The sequence below is a fragment of the Coffea arabica genome, chromosome 2e, assembly GCF_036785885.1.
Source record: "Coffea arabica cultivar ET-39 chromosome 2e, Coffea Arabica ET-39 HiFi, whole genome shotgun sequence".
NCBI lineage: Eukaryota > Viridiplantae > Streptophyta > Magnoliopsida > Gentianales > Rubiaceae > Coffea > Coffea arabica.
Window position 1 is genome coordinate 71,449,196 of NC_092313.1, and position 10,886 is coordinate 71,460,081.

General features: G+C 34.4%; 1 protein-coding gene across 5 annotated transcripts; it reads right to left on the reverse strand.

Annotated features, from left to right (window-relative positions):
- Positions 1 to 629: 629 nt before the first annotated feature.
- LOC113732919 (probable protein phosphatase 2C 34) lies at positions 630 to 4,074 on the reverse strand. 5 transcript variants are annotated; one of them, XM_072080925.1, is made up of 7 exons: positions 3,709 to 4,074; positions 3,497 to 3,548; positions 2,690 to 2,963; positions 2,199 to 2,507; positions 1,479 to 1,596; positions 1,167 to 1,390; positions 630 to 886 (listed from the first exon to the last, which is right to left on the reverse strand). In XM_072080925.1, the coding sequence occupies exons 3-7, from the start codon at positions 2,933 to 2,935 to the stop codon at positions 674 to 676; spliced, it is 1,110 nt and encodes a 369-aa protein (XP_071937026.1). In that variant the 5' UTR covers positions 2,936 to 2,963; positions 3,497 to 3,548; positions 3,709 to 4,074; the 3' UTR covers positions 630 to 673. The 5 variants fall into 5 exon arrangements, with proteins under 5 accessions (XP_071937026.1, XP_027114765.1, XP_027114764.1 ...); XM_027258964.2 differs by lacking the exon at positions 3,497 to 3,548 and having other exon boundaries at positions 3,803 to 4,073; XM_027258963.2 differs by lacking the exon at positions 3,497 to 3,548 and having other exon boundaries at positions 3,709 to 4,073.
- Positions 4,075 to 10,886: the final 6,812 nt, after the last annotated feature.

The following is a 10,886-nucleotide window of genomic DNA, read 5'->3' on the forward strand; positions in this document are numbered from 1 at the left end:
GTGAAATTAAGAAAGGAAACCATAGGTATATTTTTATGAAATTTACCGGCCTTATACATTCTTAAACATATCGAGCCAAATAATATGAAGATCGTGATTAGTTTGTTAATATTTTCAAACTTGAAATCATGTTCAAACTTGGATTGATACCTAAATAAACAAGCTTGAATGAACCTGGTTCAAACCGAGTTCAAGTCAAGTACCAAATTGTTTGATTCAATTTACAGCCCTTACTCGAATTGAGTTTTAAAAAGCCTACAAGAAAGGAAAGCTTTTGCCAATTTCAGAGATGCCATATTCTTGGGTATAATCTGTGAAAATGGTAACAAAAACTGAAATGATTTCTTTTACCTTTGTCATAACTTGTAATTGAGGTGCCAAATAATTAAGATAATCAACCTAGTTCATCCTCTCTCCACTTGTAAACACATCTTGTCCAAAAGAGAGATTAATATTTGCCTGCGTGTGGTTCATGTCGACCAATAAAGATAGGTCTGAAATCAAATCAGCAGATCTCAATTTAGTTCTAAAGTTCTCCCTTTTCTCCTTCTTCTTTCTTGTTTAATTAGGCTGCTGCATCATTAATCATCTATGGATTTTCAGCCAGAGAGAGTGAGAGAGGCCAAAAGTACAAAGAAAGATAAACGAGCAATATTTTCACTCTTCTCGAATGCTATTTGGATGAATATACAGGATAGATTTGCTGACAAAGATCAGAATTATGGAAGTAGAGAACTATAGCAGAAATATCATCCATGGCAATACCCCTTCTCTTGCGTCTCCATGCATGGGCAGCACATTCAACTAGACGTTTGGCTGATTTTGCCCTGTCTGGAGTTGATGCTACAATTTGCACTGCTTCTTGGTTGGAAACCACATCCCATACCTTCAGACAAATGCAAACTTTACTTGTTAGTATCTATTCAAAGTCTTTCATATCAAAGATTGAAGATGAAAAACGAGTACAAGGACTTAAAAAAAAGGGTATGGAGTGCATTCATATATGCATATACGTATCTGCAGGTGAATTTTGTTCATTGTCATTAGACATCAATTGTGTCAGCCCAATTATCATTAGTAGTTTAAACCAGTCTTGGTTTTATAGTTTGGTTCTTCCAGCAGAGACATTTTGAAGAGAAAAAAATAAAGGGCAGGATTATGCATACCCCATCCGTTGCTAGCACAACAAATTGGTCATTGCCACTTATGTGCGTCTGTGTAACTTCAGGAACGGATATCAATCCAAAATCCTTAACACAGTAGTCCCCAAAGGCTCTAGACATTGCCAGTCCAGGTGACTCTTCATCCGGAAGCCACAATCGGTGTACCCCAGGCTCATCCTCTAGACAGAACACACGACCTCTGCATTTTGTGATTCTCTCAGCCTCCTCTGTTCAAATGGTTAGGAAGGCCATAATGAGTTACAAAGATGTCCGATATGGTGTAGAATAAGAGAAAGCAGAAGAAAAGAGACTTACCGGGTAGATTGGGCTTGAAATCAATCGTCAGCTGCACTGGTACTAAGTTGCCATCATCAGAAGTTGTAGCCAATACTGCACGTGAGTCGCCCACATTTGCTACGTAAATAAGGTCACCCTGGAGATACCACAAGATTGAGGAAAATAAGCAGATAGCTATGATCTTATACATAAAGTAGCATGGGCTTATTACACTAGAAAATATGCCCTAAGATGCTGCGCTAAAGGAGAGAGCTGGGAAAAGAAAAGAAGGGAAATAAGCATATGAAGCTCATACTGAGTAATTACCGTTTTTGCTCTCTCCTAGATATCCATCACTGGGGTTAATATAAAGATTGAGGTTGAGATAAGATCTTTTATGTATCATTCTACTGACCTTAATTTGAAACAGATTAAGAGTTATTTGCCAATACATATTAGGCTGAAGAATTTCCATAGGCCATTTTAAAACACAACCAATGTACTATATTGTGGAGTTGCATTAATGCAACAAGAAGATTTAGCTGCCAAATTCTTCATGACAAACAATGACTTTTTAGTACATGGAGCCTGCAACAGGCCTCCTCATTTAGATAAAAGTAAATCATTCTACAAATTAAGGGCTGATGATCAAGTGGAAAAGACATTCCTGTTTGTCCATTCCCATTACAGTGTGGCCAATCCAGAATAAAGCAAACATTGGTGATAGTACAGCAGCAGCAGTTATATCAGTTTGGTTACCTGCCTAACGATGGTCAAAGCAGTAGTGCCGCTGTTGAATGTATCAAATTTACGCTGACGCTTGAGCTGCTGGTCCACAGCAGCACAAGTTTTTATATAGGATTGCTTCCATATATTAAATCCGTTAAGCTTCTTCTCTGATGCCAAATCAAAACTTGGGTCAAGCGAAGCTTCAGCCAATGTCTCCTGCCAATTGCAGAGTAGAGAAGACGGCATTGATTCCCTAACACTCTTTGCAACAAAATGACCCCATTGACCATGTCCATCAAATACGCCACAGAACACCATGTCTTTTTGGCCACCAAACTCCTAGAAAACAAGTGCAACAAACATCCATCAGTCTTAAGAGTATAGAAGTGGAATCAAGATTTATCTTCGCTGCCACATACATTAATTAACTAGTGGGTAAACGGCCAGGAAAAGGTCAATTCTGTAGGATCGAGTCCTAAGTAAATTACAAAGAAAAATGCATGTTACTAACAAAACCATACCTCCCAAACAATGCAACAATCTTGATTCACACCTTTTTCTCCTCTCTTGGAGAAAACAGCTGCAAAATTCTTGGATCCATCAACGTTAACAGTACCCGAGGTCCTTAATATCAAGCCCTCCGTCTTTGCTTCCTCAGTCATGGCTTCCATAGCCTCTCTTCCACGACAACTGCCAAAATAACTCCTCCTTTGCTTGATAGATAAGGACCTTGCCAATCCGTTGAACATGGTTGACAACTGCCCCATAGAACCCTGACTTCACAGTTCGAATTTTCTGAAATATATACAAAGCGGAATTCTTGATCTACATGGATCTAACATCGCAAAGCTGCCATATATAGATAAATATTGTTTACGCATGCAAATTTCCACATCAAGCATGTACTAGAACAGGGAGGTGGTTGTCAGAGAATAAAGATGTAATCTGACTCAGAAAGTTATGAATCAAGTTTAAGAAAATTGCAGATACTATACAAAAAGGATGCATCTGGATAGAGATTAAAGAACTTCTTGACCGTACGAGAAAAGCAGTGAATATTCAAAATCTTACAAGGATTTCCAACAATAGATGTCCACTATTATTACTGAATTTGTTTCTTCAGGAAATGTCAGATGGAAAGAAGATGCACCACAACATTCACTCTAGAAAATTCTTTCTCAATCCAACCAACCACGCTAAGACAACATTAAAACAGTTTAAAAATAAAGTAACCTTTTCTTCACTTCTTAGATTACTTTCATTTCCTCATAAACTCACAACCTAAGCAACGCTCTAGTTGCGATGAAAACCAAAGTCCGATGACATACGCTGAAGAATCTAAATCTTTTCTCGACAAAGTACAGAGAGCTCGAATGAAATCTGATCAAAGACAAAAAAAAAAAAAAAAAAAAAAGCCATCAAAACCAAGAATCCCAGAAATTTCAATGGCTGAACATGATCCAGGACAACAAAACAAGACCAAACCAGATAACCCCAGAAATCATAAGAGCAAACAAAGCGGAAACAGAGCTATAAGAACCTGTAAATTTCAAGTAAGAGATGGTAGGGTGGAAATGGAGAGTAGCTAGGCTGGAATAAAGTGAAAAACAAGCGTGAAAGATGAACCCTGTTACCGGAATGGGGTGAGATTCCGACAGGATGATCCGAGATATCGAGAGACTTGAGTTAGATGAGGATCGAGTTCCATAATTTGGAGCTTAGCTAAAAGATGGTTTTATGGTAAGGAGAAGTTAACAAAGAAGAATTTGTATGGAGCTGTGTAGTACTCGTGATACAAAAGTCGCATTAGACTTGAGAGAGTAATAGGAGTAATAACTACTACTAATACGTGTAATAATGCTTTGTGGTGAGGAATGCAAATCCAACCACTGTCTACCACTAGTTGTTTTATAACCGTTGCGATTCACAAAGTATGCTTAATGGTTTATGTTAGTACATTTTGCCCTTCAAATTTTTTGGATTTTTGTTGCTGGGGTACTTTGAAAAAGTGTTTGTGCTCTATTGCAACTTGACCAAATATATGGTTCTCATCATTGATCATCCTATGTACAATAATTGAGGAACACACTTCTGATTTTTGCAACATAAGATGAGATGACTTTTCAGCATCTTGAGTCTAAATTAGTATAAAATTCGTCGGTGAAAATTAGAAGTTTATTCTTTGTATACTAAAAAGAATTTGGAAAGATAAAGAGTTTGATTTGTATTGTTCAAGGAAACAAGAAGAAATGCTTTAGGACTTGGGTTGCCAAAACAAATAGATTGTCAAATTGGTGGAAACTTCAAAAGTTTCATTACATGGGTGGGCTGCTAATGCCTTTATTAATGTAGTTTGAGTAGCTATAATTGTTTCTTGTAGAAAAATAGTCAAGAAAAATGTTTTTGCATTAATGGTTGGCAATAAATGATTCATGAAAAGTATAAATGGACAGGCCTTCTAGTTTAACGAGAGGGCAAATAAAGACCTTAATTTGGCTCTTGACTAGTAATGCAGGATAATGAGGTTTTGACCCAAATGCCAGACTAACAACTGGAAATGAAGATTTTTTGTATATAATGCTTACATATCATTGTGATTTCTTTATAAATTCAAGCACTGTCATCAGATGCTTGATCAGACAGACTTGCATATTTAGAATAGTTAATCTAGGGAGTACCTTCTTTCTCCGATAGGTACGGCTATTCATGGTATTAATTTTGTATTACTAACCAATCATATTCTCTAAGCATTATAGAATTAGTGTTTTAATTCAAAATACTTTTTGCAATTAAAATGGCTTTTATCACTTGTTTGGGAATGCTCCTCGCAGGTAGTTCGACCGGTTCCGTAATTTAGTAGTTACCAGCAGGTCTTGTAATTGACCTTCGTGTGCTAACTCGCTGTGTATTTTTGGAACAAGGCTCTACACAATATTAGGGGATTAGTTTGGCCGAAAGGTCAGAATACTCCTAAGTGAAAAAAAAAAAAAAAAAAAAACTTGTTTGGGAATGCAATCGAGTGTATTGTTTGAGGTCTACAAGTTAAATTTTCCATTATGGTAAGCAATTCATCTTTCTAAATTTTGGTTTATTTAATTTGTGAGAGTTTTGTTTTCTCCTTAATAAGAAAAGAAGATGAACACAAAGGAAAAGGGATCATTAAATGAGTTTCAAAAAATTCGATTATCAAATAATTGAGAATATTTATTAAATTAAAGAGATAAACTTGGTTGGTGAAACAAGAATTACTTTGTTTAGTCTATAATTTACTTTGTTTTATAATGAGAGATATAATTATTACGCTAATAAGCTTGCACCATTCGCTTAATTACCTAAATATTAGTAAAAAAAATTCTGGGTTGATAGAGATAAGGAGATATAAACTGAATACATGATGGTCTCTTTCACAGCACAAAGTCACAAACATAAATGAACATGGGCCATAATAAACGATTATTTTTGCATCTTCCCTGTTTTCTTGGAATTGAATATCTTATTATCTGTTTGAAAATTTGCAATTTTTGTCCAATAGACCAAAAGCAGCATTTCATTCTAAACCTTAACAGTGAAAAAAGAAAGGATTCACGGGATGGACACTCATTAAAAGGAGTTTCAGGTCTAAAGATTTTAGAAAATCAATTTAGTTCAAGAAAAGTATTTTGATGAAGGGCATAATAAATGTGAGGATGTGTATTCAATTAAGTATAACAAATTATGTGAATCAGAAGGGTTGAATCTTGAATTTAAAAGGTTATACAGAGCTTTCTTGTTGCACTCACCATCTTGCTTGGTAAAAGATTCCTACTTATGGATGCTATAAATTTTTTTATATGTTTACATCAGTAGAATTCAGTAACACCACCATTTGGTTAGAATATTAGTTTTAAGCTATTTCAAGCCAACTACTACTTCTATAATCTTATACTATAAAGAAAGCCACTTTCAACATCTCCTTTATAATAGACAACTAGGTAGTCCCCTAGCAATATTATTATTCTATTCTTTCATGTATTATATTTGACCATCCTAACTTTTTTTATTTTGAAAAACAAAATTGACATATTCTGCGAGTAAAATGACTAAAATATAACATTATATAAATACAGCAGATTCAAGACTCAACTCTTTTTAAATTTTTATTAGTTAAGAGTTTACCTGTATTTTTTTTTTAGCAGAGGAAAAATCAAAATATGCGTCGAGGCTTAATCATGCAATAAAATAAAAGTAGTAGTTTATCAGTTGTATTTTGACTATTTTCTTCTGCTCTATCTTTTCTCGTATGTGAAAAGAAAATGACACTTCATTTTCTGAAATAACTTTGGGTGGTTCTAACTTCCAACACATTATTATTGATTAAAAGGAGAATCCCATGAATATCATCATTTGGAATTCGTCGTTTATAAGCAAGGTCTGGTTAGGACCACAAGCAAAGACATGATAATAGTATATGATGATGAAGATGTCACAAAAGGATGAATTTGTCACCTACATTTGATAGGCCCCTTTGGAATTATGTTAACCTATATATAGACTAATTGTTTTCAAGTTAAGTGATGATCAAGAAATTTGATATCCATTAAACTGCAAGTCCTAATCAACTAAAAATTGTGTCAAGCATTTATTAAAATTATAAATCAAACTCCCAACTATCTTTTAAAAAAAATAAATAATCAAACACCAACCCTGAAATGCGAAATAAACACATTATAACATTTTATAAAGAAATATTTGACACAGAACCTGATGAGGTTTATGTTAAAACTTTCCAACCAAAAAAATGAAAAAAGAAACAGAATCAATTTGCAAATATATATATATATATATATATGATTTTTATGCATGAAACAGTTGTACTAACCGTGTTCGTTTTTTTTTTTTTTTTTTGACAAGAAAACCTGCAGTCACTATTCAAAAGTGTGCACTGAATAATCCCGTCTCGTGCAATAGTCCGCCAGTAATTGACTCACAGATGACCAAGGAAGAAATGGATACAAAATGTAGGAAGAAGAGAGACAATAAAGAAATAGACAATTGTTGTATACCAGTAATTCTTACCATGTCTTGATGAAGATGTGTGTGGAGCAAATAGAAAGGCCGGCAGATACATCTCAACAATGGCCAGAAAAGTGACATTATGCCCTTGACCGCCACCACCATTAAAATCATTGCTGCACTTCTCATTTCTCACCTATATAACATTAATTACCAGTCATAGATTTATTCCCTTTAGTGGACTTTACACCATCTTAATTAATTGGTCCTACATTTATATGGTCGGTGATGATAACAGTGACCATTGTAGTTTTTTCCATGATCACAGCTCAGCACAACAAATTTGCTCTTAGAAACTGTGATGATTAGTGAATACTTATATATGGTAAAGTCATTCCAACAAAAATTAGGTGACAGAGATTAGTTTAATCATTATATGGTTTAATACTGTGGGAAAACTTAAGGACACATCTCAAATTCATTTAACCGACTTCAGGGTTTTTGTGATTTTTAGTGTTTAAAATAAGAAAAATAATATTGGCACGTCTTAAAATGTCTCTAAAATTCTTCCTTTAAAAGCATAGAGGAAAAAAGATAACATCTCCCTAAAATATCATCTACTGCAATAAGTAATTAATAATGAAAGTAAAAGGTTTACCATATAGTGCTTTCCAAAACTATGTACTATAAAAGCCCTTCTGATAGTAATACATACTCATATTTTCCATGGAGATTTCCTAATAGACATGTGTTTTAACTATTATGGCAATGCGCAGAAGGAAAATGATGATTGCCATATAACACAACTCTTTCGATGTTTCCAATGAGGACAAACATGAATTTGTCTTTGGCATATGGATGTTTGTTGTGGTTGCCTTATTCCTATGCTTTCTATTCTAGTATTGCAATTAGTAGATCGAGTTACGGGAACTTGGAAGTGGTCTGACGAATGATTCTGTACTAAATCACGTTCATTTGTGTTTGTAAATTTTGAAAAAAAAAACAAATTCTATTCTAATACAGACCATACAAACAAACAATCCGGTAAAGATTTGCTTTTTATGTTAACGAGTATTATTAGTTGTTTATAAATACATTTCTTCGATATCTTTTCTACGTTAACAGTGTGAAGGTTACCGTAACAGTATTCGAACTCTCTTCCAACCTCAACATCAATTCGAAAAAAGACATCAATAATCTATCCTAGGATCAAAGTTTAGAATCTTTTTATCCTAGAACACTCAACTATTTTGCCCCATCAAAAAAAAGAGAAAATACATAAAATTTGTGAACTTTATAGTAATAATATTGACGCACTTCAATAGTCATTGCTTATAAATATCATTTTGCTTTCTTTTTCAATCACCCTTTTATCTTATATATATAACATTACAAAATATGTTATCAATATTCTAAATAACTATTTCAAATAATTGTTTCAGCAGCATAATTTTCAACATTCGAAATTTAGCTCAATCAAATCCCTTACCTAAAAAGAAAAGGCTGCCAACTAATTTATGACCATACCCTCTATCATCATCGTAAAAGAAAAGGCAAAAAAAAAAAAAATGGTGCAATCAAAGGAATGTACCCTTACCTAAAGTAAGGGTAAGACACTTAGAAAACTGGGTCAAAAGGGTCCAACAAATAAGGGTCAAATCATTTGACTCGAATGAAATGGGGAGGTTGGACCCTATGCAGGAAGGATAAGATATACTCGTGAAAAACATAGATCCGACCCATAATGAGCTCCTAATTCTAAAGACGTCGGTCGGGAGAAGAATCAATAAAAACGGTGCGGTCCCATTTTGCCTGGGGATCCTCTGGTCCACAATTCACATTTCTCTAATAGGTGACACGTATCACCAAACAATCGCATGTGGGGCGGCTGCAGCTGCAGTACTGAGAAATTGGAAAACGACATCACTTCTTGGGAGTTTCTCCATTCTCCGGCGAGCACTTTTCCACGAGAGGAGTTTCTTTTCTCATTTCCAATTTGGTAGGGTTTGAATCGTGAATTTTGATGCATTGCACCGCTGCCCTCTATCGAGACTCTCCGGAAATAACTTCTACTAACAGTAATACTACTATAAATTTGGGGCCTCTGCTAACAATATATAAATATGGGGCTTGAACTAGGGTTGCAGGGACAAGCACAGAGCTAAATGAAGATGACTCGATTTGGGATGTTTCTAGTTACGATTTTAAAAATTTGAAATGAACGTACCAAATTATATATATTTGTATTTTTTTTAAGTTTCATTAGACTTGATTGAACTCGAAATAAGATCGATTGGTTTTGATGAGCATGAGATCGAGTAATGCAAAATAAAATCAAACTCGAATTCGAGATTGACTTTCAAAAATTCGACGAGTTTGAATTCGAGTTCAGGTTTTTTAACGTAAGTCAAGGTTTTTTAACGTAAGTCAAACTCAAGACTCAAGTAGTACATTACTCGAACTCGAGTCGATTCGATTACACCCCTAGCCTCGTTCTCTCAATTCAGGACGTGAATTAATTCCATGATTTACTATTAGTGATAGATTTTTTGGGCTCTCCGATCATTAGTCAATGTTGGTGCTTAATCGTGCCGGGTTAGGTAAAGAGTGACTTCTACGACTATTATTCTGTTCAAAGAAAGTGGAAATTGAAAGTAATCATGCTCACATTTCCATTGAGCATGTGGGATTTCTCTCCTTTGAAGTGGCATTAACACTTGAGAGTTTTGAGTCAATAATCAACTTTAGAGATGCATATGTGATGTGGGAGTTACTTGAGCCAAAAACATTTCCCCTCTGATAGAAATGACTACCATCTTCCCATACTTTTGATATTCTCTATTCATGTTGTTGTGAAATTTAGGGATGTGTGAACTGGGCAAAACGTGTATGAATTTGTGTACAGTATAGCACTGTTCTGTGCATATACACTGAAATAAGGTGGGTTGACCTAAAATTCTTATTCCAGGCCATTCCTGGGTATACAGGTGAGCAACAAAAGTGGAATAACCTGTCAATTTTTATCCTTCATCTTGCCGATGAAATCTTCTTAATTAACACTTGTAAATTAGGTACGTCAAAGGATGGAGGTGTCTGGTCTAAAATTAGGTCTAGACTTGTTTCTTGTAACAATGGTAGAAGTAATCTTACATGTGGATGCAATCAATCTAATTTCAAATCAATTACTTTTATCCCAAAAGGAATTAATAGCAGACAAACCTTTTTCTCTTTTTTTTCTTTTTTTTTTCCTTTGTATGTGTTTATTGACTAGTTTATCCTAAAAGTGGACAATCATCTAATATTTTTCTGAATGCCTTCATTCATTTTTTTAGCTTGAAAATGGACAAATATTTTCCGATTCACCTAGTACGAGGTTTTATGAAGGGTGCAAACGTATACGATAAATGAATAGTAAAAAATCGATTTTATATCGCGATTTTAATTACCAGACCATCCTGTTCATGCAAAATTAATCTAGCGATAGATGTCGAGTAATAGCCAGACTTAAATCTAAGCATGCGTTTGATAAAACTGAAGTCTAAAACCATTAAATTATTGAATTGCTAAATATTAAATCAAATATATTTGAGTATATATCACATTCAGTGATAAGTGAATAGCTTATCACTTATGTTTGAGAGCAAGTTTTACTTAAGAAATTTAGTGTCACTTAATTAATTCAAATGTTTAATTTTTTGTTATCAAACGTGTCTGAAGATATTAAGA

What these genes read in the sequence shown, in the direction of transcription:
- LOC113732919 (XM_072080925.1), bottom strand. Translation starts at nt 2,935, where the DNA reads ATGGGGCAGTTGTCAACCATGTTCAACGGATTGGCAAGGTCCTTATCT. An exon ending in CTTTGACCATCGTTAGGCAG is followed by an intron (nt 1,597 to 2,198) that starts GTAACCAAACTG and finishes TGGTATCTCCAG; the next exon opens with GGTGACCTTATTTACGTAGC. An exon ending in TTGTGCTAGCAACGGATGGG is followed by an intron (nt 887 to 1,166) that starts GTATGCATAATC and finishes ATTTGTCTGAAG; the next exon opens with GTATGGGATGTGGTTTCCAA.